The following is a 21332-nucleotide window of genomic DNA, read 5'->3' on the forward strand; positions in this document are numbered from 1 at the left end:
TAATACCACTTTACAATGCCTTGGTAAGGCCACACTTGGAATACTGCATCCAGTTTTGGTCACCGCGATGTAAAAAAGATGTTGAGACTTTAGAAAGAGTACAGAGAAGAGCAACAAAGATGATTAGGGGACTGGAGGCTAAAACATATAAGGAACGGTTGCTGGAATTGGGTATGTCTAGTTTAATGAAGAGAAGGACTAAAAGTGACATGACAACAGTGTTCCAATATCTCAGGGGCTGCCACAAAGAAGAGGGAATCAAGCTATTCTCCAAAGCGCCTGAAGGGAAAACAAGAAGCAACAGATGGAAACTCATCAAGGAGAGAAGCAACCTAGAACTAAGGAGAAACTTTCTGACAGTTAGAACAATTAACCAGTGGAACAACCTGCCTCCAGAAGCGGTGAATGCTCCAACACTGGAAGTTTTTAAGAAGAGACTCGACACCCATTTCTCTGAAATGGTATAGAGTTTCCTGCCTGAGCAGGGGGTTGGACTAAATGACCTCCAAGGTCCCTTCCAACTTTATTATTATTATTATTATTTCACCAGTTACCTGGTGAGAAGCATGGAAAGACAAATGAACGGTGAAATGACACTGAAGGAAAGGCAACTGATCTTCAGTGCACCTCTCAGTTTTTGCCCCAAAGCCATTCCCTGCAATTCATTGCTGCAGTAGCAGCAGCAGCCCACACTAATAAAAAATGAATTGAAACTGAATATTACAGAGAAGAGTTCTCCTGGGAAGAAGAAAATCCTCATGAGTTAATCACTAACTGGTGATTTACTTTTAAACTTACTGTAATGCGTAATCTTTGGAGAAGCCAAAGAGGAAATGATCTATTAAAGAAAAAGTAGACAAGCGCAATAATTTATGGCTGTAGGTGAGGAGACCAAACGGGAAGAAATAAAGATTCATATTCAGTTCAGCCCAAGAAGATAAAGGAGGAGAATTAGATTAGAGGGCCAGAGTGGGCTGGAGGGGGGAAAGTACAGTAAGCTTGAACAACAAAAGAAAAACAAATCAAAATATTTTCTTTGGAGTTTCTCTCTATTGCCCAATTAATTTGCTTGTTTTTAGCCTTAAAGACCCATTTTCCTACAGAAGCTCAAGTCATTAGATAGAACACTGTTTCATTTTTCCTACCAGAACTACCCTGTAGGGTAGGCTAGGCTGAGAAAGATGGATTGACCCAAGACCTCTTACTGAACATGCACAGCTGAAGGTGGGTTTAAACTTGGGTTATGCCTCAGCTAGGAATCTTCATCCCCCTCCCCATGAGACCTCTCCCCTTTCAAGTCCTTTTGGACCACCTCAGCAGCCAATTCTCAAACAACATCATTTGTTGTTGTTGTTGTTAGTTGTGAAGTCGTGTCTGACCCATCGCGACCCCATGGACAATGTTCCTCCAGGTCTTCCTGTCCTCTACCATCTTCTGGAGTCCCTTTAAGCTCACTCCTACTGTTTCAGTGACTCCATCCAGCCACCTCGTTCTCTGTCGTCCCCTTCTTCTCTTGCCCTCCATCTTTCCCAGCATCAGACTCTTCTCCAGTGAGTCCTTCCTTCTCATTAGGTGGCCAAAGTACTTGAGTTTCAACTTCAGGATCTGGCCTTCTAAAGAGCAATCAGGGTTGATCTCTTCAAAGACTGACCAGTTTGATTGCCTTGCAGTCCAGGGGACTCGCAGGAGTTCACCATAGTTCAAAGGCCTCAATTCTTTGGCGCTCAGGGAAAGAATACCAGGTTGAAAGTGTCGGTATGTAACGTTGACCCTTTTGGTACCGGAACTGATATGCGTGAAAACAACCGTCCCACTACAGAGACGAAAAATCATACGACAGATCTAAACGGTATCGAAAGGAGGGGTCCTCGTTCGCAGAAAATTAAAGAAGGCTGCAGTCCCCATCTGCGGTGATCTTGGAGCCCAGAAAGATAAAATCTGTCAAGATCATCAGGTACCCCAAATGTCTTAGCCCCCTCTTCTATTTCCCCAGGCCAGCTGCATAGAGAGGAAAACTGAGGTCTAACCAAGCAGAAGAGCACTGGGCTAATAAAAAAGGCTACTTTGGTTGTCTCCAAAGACACTGGTTGATATGAGAGAGCCCAACACTGTTGATTCACTTTGGATCAGATTGGGGTTTATCATATTTTGTTGTCACCTGAAATGGACCCAGATCAAGCTAGGACATGTGGGGTTCTTTCTCTCTTTTGACAAGTGTAGAAGATGTTACTAACTTGCACCAAAGTCCTTAGATTACCACAAGGGACAAGGAGTGATGGGAGTTGCAGTCCAGTAGGAATGTTTAGTGCCCCATAGAGATGACTGCTGTGAAGAATATCCAGTCTGATGTTCTCCAGATGAATTGGACTACCATCCCCATCTTTCTAAACTCTGGAGGGCACCAGGTTGGCAAAGGCTTCTCCAGACTCTGATGTCCCAATTATGTCACCAGTGTCCCTATGCATGATGTTTTATTTGAAGGCTAATTTGTTGCCCAAGTCTTTTATGGATTAGAAAGGGTAATTAATTTTCAGACAAAGAATTCCTTACAAAGTAGATCCAGAGGTTACACCTTTCCCTCAGGGTTGTGCAAAATTCACCGTAGGATAATGAGCCCTTAATTTATCTGTACTCACTAAAAAACAGGTGTATGTGAACCGAGAAAAAACACATTATAAAAGCTTCAGTTTAGCAGCTATTGTTTTTGCCCTTGACATCTGTTAATATAGACCATGGAGAACATGTAGACCGAAGCAAATCATTTAAAGTAGTGTTTCTCAGCCTTGTCAAATTTAAGATGTGTGGACTTCAGTTCCCAGAACTCCCTAGCCAGCCCCTTGCTAAGGAATTCTGGGAGTTGAAGTCAACACATTGTCAAGCTGCCAAGATTGAGAAACAGTGTTTTGAAGAATAAAACACAGATCATAATACCTGATTCTGTACAATTTCATTCCTCCATACGAAATTCTGTATTTTAATAAAAGGGTGGAGTACATTACTTTTAAAAAAAATGTACAAGAGAGTTTTATCTAACTACAACCAAAGGCCATGCCATAAAGGTGGATCTTTGTGTTAGTTATTGAATTTTATTCTCAAACTAGCTGTACCCGGCCACGCGTTGCTGTGGCTCAGTCTGGTAAAAGCGTGTGTTGTTTTTACGTCCAACAGATGGCGCTGTTTTTCAAAAAAAGCATGTTTTTACCTGTCACAGGTGTGACATCTATATAATATAGATATATAAAAACACGCACGTATTCGAATGCAATGTTGTGTCAAAATTTCAAAGCAATCGGTGAAGGACTTTCGGAGATTTAAGATTTTGAACAAACGAACATTTACATTTTTATTTATATAGATAATAGCATTCACATATTTTAACAGATTATTATTTGGCTGATGCGCTTGCAATACTTCAGGCAGAGAAATTGTATAACAAGCACCACTGTTTTGGAAGTAGGCAGATTTAATGTCCAATTAAAAAGCAACCTAATGACACCTGAAAGATCAGCTTGTTGCAAAACACAGATTTGCATTTCCAGGTTTCAGTGGATCTCTGCAAACAGAACCGCAAACTCGGTGCCAAGTCTGTCTTCTCATCAAAAACAAAACGGACCTTGTCGTACAGCTGCCAGGAACGAGTGCCTTCTCCATGTAAGCCAAAAGTGTGCTTTATTGGTATAATACTCAAAAGGACAACAGAAAGAGGGTAGTTCATCCTTACCAAGTACATAAAAATGCTATGCATAACCAGCCTTGTGTGTCAAAATTATTAGTTCACCTGATTTGCCACTTAGCAATGACCTGAGAAGAAGACAGGCTGGGAAATTTTTTTTAAATTAAACAAAGAAATAAAATGCTCTATTTTCCTAATGTTTTTCTACTTGACCGGGTCTAATTCTTAGATTTCCATGGACAGTCTGTTATTTAAAAATTGAAATAATTCTTTGAAAGAACGGCATATTTTTCCCCCTGTAATCCAATTGTTTGGCAGATGTAGTCCTAAAAAAAAAATATTTCGCTCAAGAAGCTAGAAGATTTCACTCTTATTCCAAGGAATGGATGTTCGTTCTCCATTCAAGGGTACCGTTCAGTGGGGCAAAAACATAGTGAAAAGCAACCACTGCTGCTTTGATCTATGAAAAAAAAAATGAGAACACTTTCTTGGGCAAGAAATGGAAGGTAGCCCAAGAATGTAGGCCAGATATTTCAAACACGCAACTCACTCTTGAATCCAGCTTCTTCTCCAGCCTCACTTCCATGCTCAGGAAGAGTTCTGAAGAACTCAAAAAGTCCATGTACATCTTTGCATAATTTCTATTGTTCCTAATAAAAAATATTTGCTAACTGTAGGTATAGGTATTCCTTGACTTAAATTCAATTAGTGACCGTTTGAAGTTACAACACCACTGAAAAAAGTGACTTATGACCATTTTTCACACTTAAGACTGCTGCAGCATCCCTGTGGTCATGTGATCCAAAATTCAGGCGCATAGCAACTCACATGTATTTATGACAATTGCCGTGTCCCGGGGTCATGTGATCAGCTTTTGTGATCTTCTGCCAAGCAAAGTCAATGGGGGAGCCAGATTAGTTTAACAACCTCGTTACTAACTTAACATCTGGAGTGATTCGCTTAACACCTGTGGCAAGAAAGGTGTTAAGCGAATCACTCCAGATGTTAAGTTAGTAACGAGGTTGTTAAACTAATCTGGCTCCCCCATTGACTTTGCTTGGCAGAAGATCACAAAAGCTGATCACATGACCCCGGGACACAGCAACCGTCATAAATACAAGTGAGTTGCCATGCACCTGAATTTTGCAAAATGGGGCAAAACTCACTTAACAGATATCTCACTTAACAAAAGCATCACTGGGCTCAATTGTGGTCATATGTCAAGGACTAGCTGTATTTGTTATGGTGCATCACACAGTCAGCCAGATGTTTAGACAGGGCTTGGCATTTTTGCCTTCCTGTCCGTCCTTCCCAGATGGTATTAAAGGCATCACTGCAGGATGTAAGCTGCCTTTCGCAATTGCCTGATGGTAATTTTGTCAACGTCAGTGGTGTGCAGAGGTATCCAGATATTGTGGGATTGCACCCAAGACACCTATTATCCTTGGTACTATCTTTGCTTCCTTTTGCCACTGTCATTATTTGATTTGTATGGCTGCCCATCTCAGCTAAGCTGTTACGGGCAGCTCTCCAAGGGGAATAATACCTGGCTGTGTCATTTGGAAAGTTGGTTTTGCGTATTTACTTTTTTTTATTATTATTATTAATTTAGGTCACTACCGGATTAAAGACTCCATAATAAGAGTGTCTCCTCCAGTGCTGGTGTCCTGCTTTAAATCCAAAACGGGTCGTACAATCAACCCAGAAACCCTGAGCCCGGGACCGGCAGCCTATCAGCAGCCGGTTGAAACTTCAGTTGGACCATCAAAGAGATTCTCTGGATTGTAAGTCCTGAAAAGATGTTTACCAAACATCTCCAGCTGCCTTTCTTAAATAGCAAATCAACTGACATGTCTCTAAACCAGTGCTTCTCAACCTTGGCAACTTGAAGACGTGTGGACTTCGACTCCCAGAATTCTCCAGCCAGCCAAGCTGGCTGGAGAATTCTGGGAGTCGAAGTCCACACGTCTTCAAGTTGCCAAGGTTGGGAAGCACTGCTCTAAACCCTTTCTTGTTGCACATTTCCTTGGTCCCGTTGCAAAAAGAACATTCCAGGCAGATGATGATGTTGATAGCATGACCCCAAATAATCAAAGAAAAGCAGAATAAAATAAATGTTGGTCTCAAAGCAGTTGGACTAGAAAATTCCAAGGCTCGGCTTATGAAAAGGTATGGGCATGCAGGAATATCCAGGATGCGATTCTTTCTTAATTCCAGATGTGACAACCTAATAGCAAATATTGCTCAGCGTGCACAGAGTGGTGAATATATTATGGTATGTATAACTGAGTACATTTCTGGATTGGAAGAGATTGGACTACAGAACTCATTTTTTTTTAATCTCGAACCCAAATTTAATTTTGCATCAATGTGTGTAAATCGATGGATTTTGACCTTCTCTTTAACAATCTCTAGGGAACCAAAGGTGCTTTCGTACTTCCTGCTCATAGGTGACCCAAGGCCTAATAAAACTATTAGCCAGTTGCTCAACCAAGTCTGTTTTATAGAGACTGGCCTGCAAACAGTGGAGCCATTTTGCTAGAGATTAGATTAAGATCTACCCCCTACATTCTTGCCCAGATACTTCTCAGAGCTCACCCTTCCACCTCTCCTAATACAGATCTGCTACTCTCTGCACACGGTCAGAGTATCTTTACTACATCTCATGCCTTTTTAATATAGGGGGAACAGACAGTGGGTAACAGCCATAAACCAACCATACAGGGAAGAGGTAGATCAAACCTGCTGAATAAAGGACATTTCTGCGGGCAGAAAATACTAGAAGAATCAACATTCCAGAGGCCATTTCAATTCCCATTGATGTCAAGCTGACGTTAGAGTAACTGCTGATACATGTCCCCATCTTTTCTAATGAGAAGAGCGACTTCCAGTTATTTTCAAGAACTCCCTAAAAAGTGGCCCAGAATTACCATGCAGAATTACCATGTGGAAGGCATTCTACAGTAAAAGTGTGTTGCGGGAAATCCTGGGAAAATAAATGTTTGATTTAAAGCAGGGTTTCTTAACCTTGGCAACTCCAAGATGGGTGGCATTCAACCGCCAGAATTCCCCAGCCAGAAGGTTTAAAAATGCACCTTAAAGTTGTCCAGGTTGAGAAACGCTGCTTGAAAGAGTGGCAGCCAGGTGTTACGTTGGCACATTTTGTACATTTTGAAGCATGTGACTCCAAACGGTTGTACACGCTATCCTGGAGGATCTTGAAACACCAAGAACTTTGAAAGCCAAAGATGATGTCATGCAGATGTCCCTACAAAATAAGAGTCAACTTAGAATTGTGCTAAACATAGTTCTAATTTATTCTAATCTCAACTTAGATTTGTTATTAGGCCATGTAGATTGGGGAACAATGGTAATTGTAGCCCTTAAATTTCTAGTTGAAGAGGACTTGAATTAAAATAATCCTAGTTTTGCTTGAAACCACAGAGAACTTAGACCAGTGATGGAAAGCCTTTTAGAGACCGAGTGCCCAAACTGCAACCCAAAACCCACTTATGCATCGTCGGGTGCCGGGTGGGTGTGGCCCATTGGCTGGGTGTGGCCAATTGGGGGGTGTGGCCCATTGGGTGGGCGCAGCTGCAGTGGTAACAACAGACAGGGTGGGACTAAAAAGTTCAATCAATCACTTCCAACTATGCAAGATCTTTTTTTTTCCTGCGAGAAGTTGAAATTGACTGATTGATTGAACCTTTTTTTTTTTTTTTGCACACAGCAGCGGAGGCCTAAAGCGAAAAGGTTTTATAAAACCCAGCTGAAGGCCTAGGACTGGGGCGATGGCGCGTGTGCCCACAGAGAGGGCTCTGAGTGCCGCCTCTGGCACCCGTGCCATAGGTTCACCACCACTGACTTAGACAGTGTCTTCCTTTGTTTTTGATAGGAGGAAGTGCATCTTGAATTTCTCAGCCCCAGCTGTCCCTCCCCCTCAAAATCCTCCTTTACCAGGGCCTGGCCAATATGACTTAGTGGACTACAGTGGACCTCCTAAGCACTACATCTCCAGTGCTGTATTCGTCTCAAACACACGCCGCTGGACAGGTGATAAATTACATCAAGGCATACCTGGACCAGGTGAGAATATAATTGCTATTGAATGCCCCCAGAGCAGACCAAACTGTTTCTCCATTTTAGAAGGAGAGAGAAAGCGAAGCTCAAAAAAGGTCAGCAGGTCGGGTGGAGAGGCCAAGAGCAAGTGAAAAAGAAAGTCAGAGGGGACAATTGACAAATGGAAACCACAAGAATGTAGTTAGCATGTTAGGGATATTTTTAGGGCATGATCAAGAAAGATTTTATCTTCCTGGGCTCCAAGATCACCACAGATGGGGACTGCAGCCAAGAAATTAAAAGACGCTTGCTCCTGGGGAGGAAAGCTATGGCAAATCTAGACAGCATACTAAAAAGCAGAAACATCACCCTGCCAACAAAAGTATGTATAGTCAAGGTCATGGTTTTCCCAGTTGCAATGTATGGCTGTGAAAGTTGGACCATAAGAAAAGCTGAGCGCCAAAGAATTGAGGCCTTTGAACTCCGGTGCTGGAGAAGACTCCTGCGAGTCCCCTGGACTGCAAGGCGTTCAAACTGGTCAGTCTTAGAAGAGATCAACCCCAGCTGCTCTTTAGAAGGCCAGATCCTGAAGTTGAAACTCAAGTACTTTGGCCACCTAGTGAGAAGGAAGGACTCACTGGAGAAGAGCCTAATGCTGGGAAAGATGGAGGGCAATAGAAGAAGGGGATGACAGAGAATGAGGTTGCTGGATGGAGTCACTGAAGCAGGAGGCATGAGCTTAAATGGACTCCAGAAGATGATAGAGGACAGGAAGACCTGGAAGAACGTTGTCCATGGGGTCGTGATGGGTCGGACACGACTTCACAACTAACAACAACAAGAAAGTCAAGATGGCAGCCCTGACGATGCAGTCAAAGCTCTAATTGATTTTGTTTACAGGTGGACCTTCAATCATACCGTCATGTTTGCCATCTTGATTTTTTTTACTATATCTTGTGGACAGCCCTGTGGCGTGCCAATAGTAGCAAAGCAGAAAATAGCAAGGGGGTTGACCTATTTCAGTCAGGCTCTTGGTCTTCCTCCGAAAAGTATGTTTTGCTGAGATGTCTTGGAAAACTATCTGTCTTGCCACAAAATGGGACTTTCATATCCTGTCGCCAAACCTCAAGCAAGATGGCGCATTGGGCCCCAATTATTCGAAAAGGTTAATTAGCAGGACCTGTAACTTCCATGTCATTCGGTACAAGAGTTTGTAAACAGGTTGTATCATGAATTACCTTTGGAAAAACATCCTCCGGTTCCCTGCATTGCCAGCACGCTACTTGGTCATTGATGACCTTGTGGTGGGGCTCATAGGGTGTGTCACTACAGACGATAGATGATGAGTGTGCATGATTCTTCAGTCCTGTAACTCTTGCCTTGCCCAACCAGGAAATGACTATAATAGCTGGCTTTGCATATAGTGAACTGCCCCAAGGCTATCTTCCTATTTATTATTGTTGGTCGCAGATGTTCAGACTGGATTTGGCATTTTTATCCACCAACTGAGTTTTTCCCTTGGACCTGGGATAGGCAGATGTTTGATGGTGTTAAAGGCATTGTTTCAGGATGTAAGCTCTTCCACGTAACGCTGCCTTTTGCAATTGACCAATGGTGCTTTCGACAATGCTAGTGGAATGGGACAAATTGCTGCCGTCAACTCATCATGGCCAACTCGCTGTGGGGCACTTCACCCCAGGACAAGTCAACAAATACAAAAGTTACATTAATTTTGACAGAACTGTGGTCAATAATAATAAAATAAAGAAATTCAGTTCAGAAATACAAGAGTTACAATTATTTCAACAAAAACAGGGCACCAATAATAAACGTACCTGAATGAAACAATTAATACAGCGAGTAGGCCACGGTGAGTTGTCCTAGACCCCATTGCCAATAGTGTTCAACTGATGCTCCAGATGTTTTTGGATTGCATCCAAGGTGCCTATTCCTATTGGTACTAGCTTTATTATGATGGTTGCACAGTCAGCCAGATGTTTATGCTGGATTTGTCATTTTGATCCACCTATTGAGCCCTTCCCAAGGACTTGGGATAAGCAGATATTTTGTTTGATGGTGTTAAAGGTACCATGGCAGGATTTAAGCTGTTCCAAGGAAAGCTGCCTTCTGCAATTGACTGATGGTAATGTTATCAATGTCAGTGGTGACTTGTTTTTTTTTTAAAAGAAAGACTTCAAACCTTCTCTTATCCACAGAAGCTAGGGCAAGTGATGGCTTTTTAAAAAGCCAAATATGAGCCAAAGCTTGGACCATGGAAAACATCCTGAGCCGTGGTGGAGCAGTGGTTAGAATGCTCACTGCCAGGAGTTCGATTCTCACTGGCTCAAGGTTGACTCAGCCTTCCATCCTTCCAAGGTCAGTAAAATGAGGACCCAGATTGTTGGGGGTCATATGCTGACTCTGTAAACCACTTAGAGAGGGCTGTAAAGCACTGGGAAGCGGTATATAAGTCTAAGTGCTATTGCTGTTGCTATCCTGTCATTTCCTTGCCTCGTTTTTTTTCTCACACTTTAATCTTTTCTCATTCTTTCCCCTTTGCCTTTGAACATATTTTAAAGGATATAATACTTTATTAGTTGCAGTGACATTTTTGTCTTCTGCTACAGTACAGGTAGTCCTTGACTTTCAACCATTTGTTTAGTGATCAAAGCACTGAACAAATTGACTTACCACCAGCCCTCGCACTTACTATATGACTGTCGCAGCATCCCCATGGTCATGTGATCAAAATTCAGACCCTTGGCAACCGACATGGATTTCTGACGGTTGCAGCATGCCTGGGTCACATGATCACCAGTTGCAATCTTCTCAGCTGGCTTATGACAAGCAAAGTCAATGGGGAAAGCTAGATTCACTTAATAACAACCAAGTGACTCACTTAGCTACATTGGTTTGCTTAATGGCCATGGCAAAACGCTTGTAAAATCAGCCGTGACTTACTTAACAACTGTCTTGCTTTGGAACGCAAATTCTGTCACAATTGGCGTTGTAAGCTGAGGCTATCCTGTATTTGCAGAAGAGCAATATAAGATGTTTTTCAAGACCCCTGCCCACCTTCTTATCCTTTTAACCAGTTCTGAATAGTCCTTTACATATGAACAAGACCTTACCTGGAAAAGAAACACTAGGAATGGAGTTGAAATGGGCTAAAGCGTGCTTGAGATTCGTGAGCAATCGGTCCCAAGTGGTAACATAATATTTCCTTCAGCCGTTAAGAGGAAGTAAAGGACACCAAAAATCTCTTAAGTCCTTCTGACAGATGAATGTGCAGTTTGAGATGAAGACAATGGCAATGTTGCCTTTGATTTATGAAAAGTGGTCATTAATCACTGGTAATAGAGTTTCTAGGCTGAATATTTGGAATTATCAGGATAAACTACACATCCTAAAATATGAGAAGGGCTTAAATGGATTTTTAAAAACCTTTCAAAAGCCCATGGAAAGCCAAATACTTTTTCTTTTATAAAAAAGAACACTTATGACTTTCTTTTAAGAAAGGAACAAAAAAAAATAGAAGGAATTTTTACCTAAACATCTTTTAGTAATAGTTATTTTGCGTTATACAGTAGCTTATAAATCTTACAAGAGGTTGGAGCTTGTGTACAAATGCAAATTGCTTCAACTCTAGAGGGTTATTGTTTAAATCTTACTGCTTGACATAATATTGTGTCTGTTTCGGCGTTCAACCATGGTTTGAGTCTATCTTCACAAAAATGTGTTGAAGGAACAGATCAGTTCAAATGTCTGCTAGGGATCAAGATCCCTGTCTTAACCTTCTTGATCCACCTTGGAGATGCCACAGCCTTCACACCGCAGAAGGCCTCGGTGTTCCTTTTCAACTTTGTCATTTTATAAACTTCAGTCATCTCGATAGTCACTGAAATGTGCAAATGTGTCATAGAATTGACCAAGGAGAAATATGATTCCCTAACTAAAAACCTGAAAAGATTCCCAACAATGTCCTGTCAGTGGCTTCATGTCTGCAATAGTGGTGAACATCTGTAGCTCGGCTGTAGGATGAGGGTGGAGGTTCATTCTCCGAGTTTGTGGGTTGGTTTCCGAACGTTTTGTTACCAGGCAGCTAACATCTTCAGCGGAGCTTATGGGGATGTCAGTGTTCCTCCACTATGTTCCAAGAATACATGACACTGGCATCCCCTAAACTTCGCTGAAGATGTTACTTAGCCTAGTAATGAAATGTTTGGAAACCAACCCACAAGCTTGGGGAACGGACCTTCACCCTTAATGGTCTCATGTCCTCTGTTCAGCACCAGGGAAATCAAGAGATCCAGGCAATTCAAATAGATAATAAAGATTTATTGCAAGCTTAAGCTCTCTACAAGAATCTGAACTACTAACAGTCAAGGGAAATTAGTGGGAGATAAGAGTAAAAGGAATTCAAGGACCTAGATCTATTGTGGGCGCGCAGGGACTCATGGCTGATGATGCATTTGACCCCTCCCCCGGCTCAGCCTGGTCATCTCCTACAGCTTCCCTGTTTCCCCCCCCCCCCAACCATAGCCTTTCACTTGATATTGAATACAGGCTTTGTCAATCAGGGCACCTTCCTACAGGTAATCCTTGACAGGTCTCTTAGTGATCATTCAAAGTTACAACGGATCCAAAACCAAAAGAATACAAACAAACAAACAAAGACTTAGATTCGTCTACAGCCATTTGCAGAACCCACAGTCGTGTGACTGCAATTTTCAACTTTTTTTTGCTGGAAACTGGCATTTCCGACAAAAAACACCCATTGTGGACATTGTGTCTGCTTAACAACTCCCATAAAAATAGTCTTAAAATGGGGCGGTTGCACGATGACCCGTTTAATTATCGCCATGGCTTAAAATTGTAATCCCAAGCTCAATTACGGTTGTAAATCGAGGATTACCTGTACTGAGTTGGACTACAACTCACATCATCCCTAACCAGCAAGACCCTTTATGCATATTATGAACCTCAGCCAGTGTTAGTTTTTCCACAAACCATGGGTCACTGTGAGCTGTGAATCTGATCGTAATTCTGCTTGATTGGCTTTGGACGGGGTGCCTAGACTGTGTTAAATTACAAGATGGCTTGGCAGGATGTGTAAAGACAGCCTGCCTGTGAACCATGTGGTGGAGTTTCTGCAGCTAAGGAGGTGGAGGAAAGTGCTGCTTCGTCACTACCGCTTGCACCTCCGTCTAGTCCCAACTTGCACACAGATTTTTTTTTCCTGGCAGCACATATGTGCCCCGAGCTGCATAGAAAGGAGGAATTTGCGAGACATTGCTCCTCCCGACACGCAGACGCAGCTGCGCCTGCTGAATTTCTGTTTTTCATGCATTTGAAAAAAAGTAACCCAGCCCATAGCTGAACTGCCTCCTCTGCAATTCTGTTATCAGAAAGTTTGCCAGCATCTGATCAACTATGGCAGGGGTGTCAAACTCGCAACGTCATGTGACGTGTCGCGACGTATCGTGACTTTTTTCCCATTGCTGGCAATGGGGTGGGCACGGTTTCAGCATGACGCATCCGGCCTGGCATTTTGACACCCTTGAACTGTGGTACCTAAGTTTCTTTCTTGCATTTGCCAAACAGGGAGAAAGCTTCCTAGCAATAGCAGTTAGCACTTAAGGCTTATATACCGCTTCACAATGCTTTACATCCCTCTCTAAGCGATTTACAGAGTCAGCCTATTGCCTCAATCTGGGTCCCTCATTTTACCCACTTCGGAAGGATGGAAGGCTGAGTCAATCTTGAGCCAGTCAGGGTCAAACTGTCGAACTGCTGGCAGTCGGCAGTCAGCAGAATTAGCCTGCAATACTGCATTCTAACTTCTGTGCCACCACGGCTCTTAAAACAAGTAGGTGGGTATTTCTATTCCTGGGCTCCAAGATCATCACAGATGGGGACTGCAGCCAAGAAATTAAAAGACGTTTGCTCCTGGGGAGGAAAGCTATGGCAAATCTAGACAGCATACTAAAAAGCAGAGACATCCCCCTGCCAACAAAAGTGCGTACAGTCAAGGCCATGGTTTTCCCAGTTGCAATGTATGGCTGTGAAAGTTGGACCATAAGAAAGGCTGAGCGCCAAAGAATTGAGGCCTTTGAACTCTGGTGCTGGAGAAGACTCCTGCGAGTCCCCTGGACTGCAAGGCCATCAAACCGGTCAGTCCTAGAGGAGATCAGCCCCGACTGCTCTTTAGAAGGCCAGATCCTGAAGTTGAAACTCAAGTACTTTGGCCACCTAATGAGAAGGAAGGACTCACTGGAGAAGAGCCTCATGCTGGGAAAGATGGAGGGCAAGAGAAGAAGGGGATGACAGAGAATGAGGTGGCTGGATGGAGTCACTGAAGCAGGAGGCGTGAGCTTAAATGGATTCCAGACGATGGTAGAGGACAGGAAGGCCTGGAGGAACGTTGTCCGTGGGGTCGCAATGGGTCGGACATGACTTCGCAACTAATAACAACAACAAGCCCTTGACTTGCAATCATTAATTTAGTGATTGTTTGAAGTTACAACGGCACTGAAAAAAATGACTGTTTTTCACACTTAGGACCGTTGCAGCACCCTTGTGGTCACATGTGCAAAATGCAGATGCTTGGCAACTGGCATGCATTTATGATGGTTGCAGGGTCTCTGGGTCATGTGATTACCTTTTGTGACCCTCTCTCAATGGGGAAGTTAGATTCACTAAACAACCCGTGTGATTAACTTAACAACTGCAGCGATTCACTTAAAAATTGTGGTAAGAAAGGTCATAAAATGGGGCACGTCTCACTTAACAACTGTCTTGCTTAACAACATCACTTTGGGGCTCATTTGTGATTGTAAGTCAAGGACGACCTGTAATGCAGAGGCGTGAGATAAATATAATGATGCCAACGAGAGACCACATTCTGCAGGCTGATCCTTAAACTCCCCCTAAAATTCTGTGTTTCTCCTTCCAGGGACTTACAACCTCTCTATTCCACGAAAACAATCTTTCATGTACAACATCAGCAACAAATGGGTGCCAGTATTATAAAGGAAGAGTTTCCACAAGGTTGGTTTTGGCGGAATCTATTTTCAGATTATTTGAAAATCCTGTATATCTTTTGAGTGGTGGAAAACATTCGGTTTTTACTTGGGCCGTATCATTGGATTGAAAAAGAATTTGGGACAGAAAATCCCTATTGTTTCGCTTCCAATTTCAAGTCAGGGACTAATCTTTCTAAGCAGGAATTCTGGCCCAAAATGAAAAAATTCTGACATGTTTTCCATTTACTTCTGGACTGTGGGAAAAATGTTAATGGCCAAGTGAAAGATATAAAAACATTTATACAGTTAACAGGTATGGAGAAGATGGACACAGAAGTCTTACTCTCAATCTGAAATGGAGTGGGTGGTAATTCAGTGAGATTTATTATGAACCAAGCAGATTGACTTGTTTCACAAAGCACAGTTGGGTCAACAAATCAAACAGAGCGTCTTGGGTGAACGCTCCTATTAGAAGTGGACCTAATTTACTGAAGTGTGTGCTGTGAAGGAAACCAGGAGCAGATTCAGAAGCTAAATATGAAAACACAAAGAGGTCCTACAGCAGTATTTCTCCACACTGCTATGGCTAGCCATGGTTGTCTCAAAGGCACTCTTTCAAGAGGCAACGGGGCTTTCTTGGTTTTCCTTGAAGACATTTCGCTTCTCATCTAAGAAGCTTCTTCAGCTCAGAGCAGAAGAAGCTTCTTGGATGGGAAGTGAAATGTCTTCAAAGAAAAACAAGAAAGTCCCGTTGCCTCTTGAAAAAGCACCTTTGAGACAACCATGACTTGGATGACTGAGAATCTCCATAGACTCTCTAGCCATAGCTAGTTTAACTTTTCATTCATAAGATCTTTTGGAGGCCTCTGTGAACCAAGCCTGAGAAGGAGAAAGAAACTAAGGAGAAACTTCCTGACAGTTAGAACAATTAACCAGTGGAACAACCTGCCTCCAGGAGCTGTGAATGCTCCAACACTGGAAGTTTTTAAGAAGAGACTGGACAGCCATTTGTCTGAAATGGTATAGGGTTTCCTGCCTGAGCAGGGGGTTGGACTAGATGACCTGAAGGAATGGTGGCCATCCTCCTGGGCAAACTTGCATAACTCTGCGAGAAGTCATAACCTCACTTGAGAATAGAATAGAATAGAATAGAAATCAGAGTTGGAAGGGACCTTGGAGGTCTTCTAGCAGGGGGTTGGACTAGATGACCTATAAGGTCCCTTTCAATTCTATTATTCTAATTCTAACCCCCTACTTAGGTAGGAAACCCTATACCAGGGGTAGGCAACCTTGGCTCTTTTATGACTCGTGGACATAGCTGGCTCAGGAATTCTGGGAGTTGAAGTCCACGAGTCATAAAAGAGCCAAGGTTGCCTACCCCTGCCCTATACCATTTCGGGCAAATGATTGTCCAATCAAAAGACTGAAGTATTGCTTCCTGTGAAGTGAAAGACGTGTCCACCCAGATCCGTTTCCAGCTTTTGCAATGTCTGCTTAGATGTTCCTTGGTGAACCAACAGAAAAAGGTAAAGATGCTTGCAGGTGGTGGTTAAAAAAAACCCAAATGCCTGACACATAAAATGGGCCAGAGCTTTGATGACACCATCCTGACCGCCATTTTGTTGTTGTTTTTTAACTCTAACCTGGAGACTCCTTTGGGAAAAGGGCAAAACTATGATTTGGGAATCTCTGTGGATTCTCAGTCACCCAGATGATGGTTGTTCCAAAAGTGCTTTTCGAAAAGGCAACTGGACTTCCTTGTTTTTTTTTATTCCTTGAAAATATTTCGTTTCTCATCCAAGAAACTTCTTCCGTTCTGATTCAGGAAGGCTTTTTTTTTTTTCCCCCCTTGTCAAACCTGTTCCACTTAATTCTTCCTTGTGTTTTCCACTCAGAATTCAGAGTTTTTTTTATTCTTCCCTCAGTTTTGCCATCCTTTCCTTTGGTTTTCAAGTTCAGCTGTCAGGGATCATGTTTTTATTTGTTTATTAATCAAATCCACATAGCTGCCTGTCTCCCCCAAAGAGGACTCTTATTCATAGCCTCATTAAATCAAGGGCAGGAGGATAAGCATAGTCCTTGAGTTACAACTGTTCATGGAACCCGCCCATCATATTGGTAACTTGTGATGGTTGTAAAGTGGGTTGATCATGCGACTGACTCAATTTATGTCCTTTTTTTTTTTTTTTTCAATAAGGGAATCCATGATTTGCTATAAGCCAGTTTTGCCACAAAAACCAGAAGCAAATGCCGGGTTTCGGCAAAAAATGTGGTCATCTGACTGTTGGACGCTGCAAATGGCCATTAATGCACTGGGTTGCCAAGCGGCTGAAGTTCAGTCACAATGACCACAACGGGGGCCCAACCATTGGAATGTCGAATCCAGGTTGTAAATAGCCCAGATAGGTCCACTGGAATGTTAAATGGTTGCTAAGCAACAGGTTGCAAGCCAAGGATTACCTGTATTGTGCAAGAGGTAAAAGTGTTCAAAAAAAAATGTGTCTGCTGTTTAACTTCTCTTTTCATTCCAGCCCAGCCACACCAATTGTGGCCATGGATGAATGAGTCAAGATCTGCTCACAGCCCATTTTTCTTGGAGTCAATTTAGTTTATAATAATAATGATAAAGTTGGAAGGGACCTCGCAGGTCATCTAGTCCAACCTCCTGCTCAGGCAGGAAACCCTAGACCATTTCGGATAAATGGCTGTCCAGTCTCTTCTTAAAAACTTCCAGTGTTGGAGCATTCACCGCTTCTGGAGGCAGGTGGTTCCACTGGTTAATTGTTCTCACTGTCAGAAAGTTTCTCCTTAGTTCCAGGTTGCTTCTCTCCTGGATTAGTTTCCATCCATTGCTTCTTGTCCTGCCTTCAGGCGCTTTGGAGAATAGCTTGACTCCCTCTTCTTTGGGGCAGCCCCTGAGATATTGGAACACTACTATCATGTCCCCCCTCCCTCCGTCTCTTCATTAAACTAGACATACCCAATTCCAGCAACCGTTCCTTATATGTTTTAGCCTCCAGTCCCCTAATCATCTTTGTTGCTCTTCTCTGTACTCTTTCTAGAGTCTCAACATCTTTTTTACATCGTGGTGACCAAAACTGGATGCCGTATTCCAAGTGTGGCCTTACCAAGGCATCGTAAAGTGGTATTAATACTTCACGTGATCTTGATTCTATCCCTCTGTTAATGCAGCCTAGCACTGTGTTGGCCTTTTTGGCAGCTGCAGCACACGGCTGGCTCATATTTAAATGATTGTCCACTAGGACAACATCTGATTTGTGGAGTTCTTGGTGTTGGCTGAGCTTGGTGGTTTCCTTGCAGATGTTTCTTTACCCAACTAGGTGGCATTGTCTGTGTAAGATGATGATGTTACCTGGAACTGATGAGGTGACCTAGTTGGGTCATGAAATGTCTGCAAACAAACAAACCAGGAATTCCACAGTTCAACCCCTGAGCTACAGATATCTCCTTCTATTGGATTCCTGAATTGTCCCTGATGAAAGAGATATGGCTTAGATTCGTGGTAGGAAGAGATTTTAGTTGCTTTCTTGGGAAAGTTTCTTTCCCAAGAACAAGGGATGGCGTACCCACAAAACACACACAGGGGACTGATAAAAGTTGCGATCCACTGCAACACCAGGGGTTCTACGGGAGGGGAAAAAAAAGGCAAGATGGCCATCACAACCATGTGTTCAAAGTTCTACTCTTTTTTTATGTCCGTGCAAAAAGGTCCCGATCACATAGCTGCAACCCCCATCTTGACTGTATGCATCTTAACAAATATATTTTAACGAATCATGAAAACCGTTTCTCTCTTTGGATCTATATTATGCCAGGCTTGCATTTCTGTCTCTGAATCTTTATTACAATAGAATATACAAAAAAAACCCCAACAAACTAGAAAAATGAACGAAGAAGGGGACCGGGGGTGGGGGGAGGAAGGAAAGACAGCCCATGGGAACTGTGAGGCAGCTTATTTGAAATGCTGTACTTTCCTCCGTGTCAATATATAAAACAAGGTATATTTATATACATGCACATGTTTGGCTATTTATAAAATAACAAAAAGGCATCGGAAATGTATAAAACAGTCACGGTTGCTCTGGATGGGGACATCCAGGCCTGTGAGGCAAGAAGGGACGTAGGGGGAGGGGAACCACAGGGCGGTGTCTTTGAAGCTAGTTTGAAAATCCACCATGTCTAGAACTTGGTTTTTGCCTCCTGGCCCCAAGAGTTGACACTTCACCATTTCCAAAAAAGCAGAACAAAGGAGATTTAGACACTGCTACCTGACAGAGCTTTTTCCCCCCCCTAAGTTTGGAACAAGGAAAAAGGTTAGAATTCTCGGTCTGGCAGACAACCAGCATCATAATACAGTATAAAATAATAACAATAATAATAATAACAACAGTAGCGACAATAGTAAAAGTAACGGCAAGAAGTTCCACATTCACATTGAGAATGGATCTTCTACACCCTCTTCACATGTAGAGCTCAGCCACCATCTCTGGTTACTTTCCCCCACCCCCCCCTTCAAAGGGGGTCGCGGACCAGTCAAATACTCCAGACTGATGGGTTGGGCTTGCGCAGAAGGAGAGTGAAACTCCGCCCCGCTGTCAATCATCCCGTAGAAGTGCAGGCTTTGGAGTCTTCAGAGCTCCTTGAGGGTCACCTGGAACTTCTCCTCAGCCTCCACCACATCGAGGAGGAAAGCCATATGGTTGCTGTAATGTTGGATTATGTTGTTATCCATGTTTACCAAGATGCTGCGAGAGAAGAAGAAGAAGAAGACCATGGAAGAGTTAGTCAGCTCAACACTATCCTTGAATAACAATAAGAAGACCCAAAGTTTAAGGCTGGGCAATGGAAGAGAAGAGAATACTGTGCAGGATATCATTTGATAGTCTTCGGTCGGGAGTTGCTCGGAGGAGAGAATTTGGCAGTTTTCAGAAGAAGAGATAGATTTATGCTCTAAGAGTTCCTCCCACCCAACGTGATGCTCTTGGAGTGTGTGGAATTTTTGTGAGCGAGCCAGGAGGAACTTTTAGACAGAAAAGTAAGCACTGAGAAAGATTTCATGCTACTATCCTGTCTTTGATTCCTTCATTAGCAGTGTAGGGATAAAACAACACAAAACATGGAAATAGTTATGGGAAATGGTAGAATAAAATGAGATTTATTTTTTTTAAATTATGTTTCTTGTCATTTGCAACCAATATACTTGAAGGTAATTGCTATTAACTGGAAGGGGAAAGGCAGACTTTGAAAGCAGTGATCTTATGTTCCATCATATAACTCGGCTGCTTGAGTGTCATTCATTCATTTTCATTCATTCATCCATTCATCCATCCATCCATTCATTTATTTTTTTGCTCCTATTGCTTCTAGTGTCATATTTAATATTTGTACAAATGATATACTGTAATTAATTAATGCCACCTCCTCCAACAATGAAGGCTGTAATTAATTAATGCCACCTCCTCCAACAATGTAATCAAATATTATTCAAGCACCATCAAATCATGTTGTCAAAATTGGACTCCACAATGGTTAGTTTTCAAGAAAGCAGCTTCTGGCAATTTTGCATGAGATAAGGTGTGTGGGAGGGTACAATATCTTAAATCCCTGGAAATCTCAACATATCTGTTTGCTCCCTTTAATTCTCTAACCTGTAAACAAAATTAGATTACACTGCAGTTTTAGCAGCTATGACCCTCGGCAGCAGCAGTAGCATCACCACCACATGCACACATGCACACTGTGTTTCAACTCTTGCAGTTTTAAGATGTGTGGATTTCATCTCCGGGGCTGGCTGGGGAATCCTGGGAGTTGAAGTCCACACATCTTAAAGTTGCCAAGGTTGAAAAAAAAACAGCTGCATGCAATCCTTGGCAGAAAAGGCTTCCTTTTTCTACTTCACTAAGCAATCTAATATATCAGTCACTAAATGGCAAAAGAATGAAAGTTATCCATAATCATCTTACATGTGAGACAAGCATGCAACCCAGTGGTGGGATTCAGCCGGTTTGCACCACTTTGGCAGAACCGGTAGCTAATTTTTTGTTGCCCAGGCCCAGAACGGACTTCCGGAAGTGGCATCCACACAGAGAACCGGTTGTTCACCTATTTGAATCCCACCACTCCTTCCTTCCTTCCTTCCTTCCTTCCTTCCTTCCTTCCTTCCTTCCTGTGGTGGGATTCAACCACGTCGCACCAGTTCAGCATAACCGGTAGCTAATTTCTTGTTGCCCAGGCCCAGAATGGACTTCCGGAAGCAGCATCCACACAGAGAACCAGTTGTTCACCTATTTGAATCCCACCACTCCTTCCTTCCTTCCTTCCTTCCTTCCTTCCTTCCTTCCTTCCTTCCTTCCTTCCTTCCTTCCTTCCTTCCTTCCTTCCTTCCTTCCTGTGGTGGGATTCAACTGGTTTGCACCACTTTGGCAGAACCGGTAGCTAATTTGTTGTTGCCCAGGCCCAGAATAGAATTCCGGAAGCGGCATCCACACAGAGAACCGGTAGTTCACCTATTTGAATCCCACCACCGATGCAATCCCAGAGTCAAGCTATACTAA

The 21332-nt window shown here is 42.8% G+C and overlaps 2 protein-coding genes across 2 annotated transcripts in view; one reads left to right on the plus strand and one right to left on the minus strand.

The window, feature by feature from the left end:
- STPG1 (sperm tail PG-rich repeat containing 1) overlaps positions 1 to 14779 on the plus strand; it is a 34758-nt gene extending 19979 nt beyond the window's left edge. The window contains exons 6-9 of the mRNA XM_015820295.1: positions 3540 to 3651; positions 5286 to 5457; positions 7569 to 7759; positions 14688 to 14779. Of these exons, the coding sequence (XP_015675781.1) occupies positions 3540 to 3651; positions 5286 to 5457; positions 7569 to 7759; positions 14688 to 14764 (552 nt within the window). The 3' untranslated portion in view covers positions 14765 to 14779. The remainder of the gene's footprint in view (positions 1 to 3539; positions 3652 to 5285; positions 5458 to 7568; positions 7760 to 14687) is intronic.
- Positions 14780 to 19313: 4534 nt separating this feature from the next.
- Positions 19314 to 21332, minus strand: part of GRHL3 (grainyhead like transcription factor 3) — a 34190-nt gene continuing 32171 nt past the window's right edge. Inside the window, exon 15 of the mRNA XM_029284912.1 lies at positions 19314 to 19523. Within this exon, the coding sequence (XP_029140745.1) occupies positions 19409 to 19523 (115 nt within the window). The 3' untranslated portion in view covers positions 19314 to 19408. The remainder of the gene's footprint in view (positions 19524 to 21332) is intronic.

The sequence above is a fragment of the Protobothrops mucrosquamatus genome, unplaced genomic scaffold, assembly GCF_001527695.2.
Source record: "Protobothrops mucrosquamatus isolate PMUCROS unplaced genomic scaffold, P.Mucros_1.0 scaffold1114, whole genome shotgun sequence".
NCBI lineage: Eukaryota > Metazoa > Chordata > Lepidosauria > Squamata > Viperidae > Protobothrops > Protobothrops mucrosquamatus.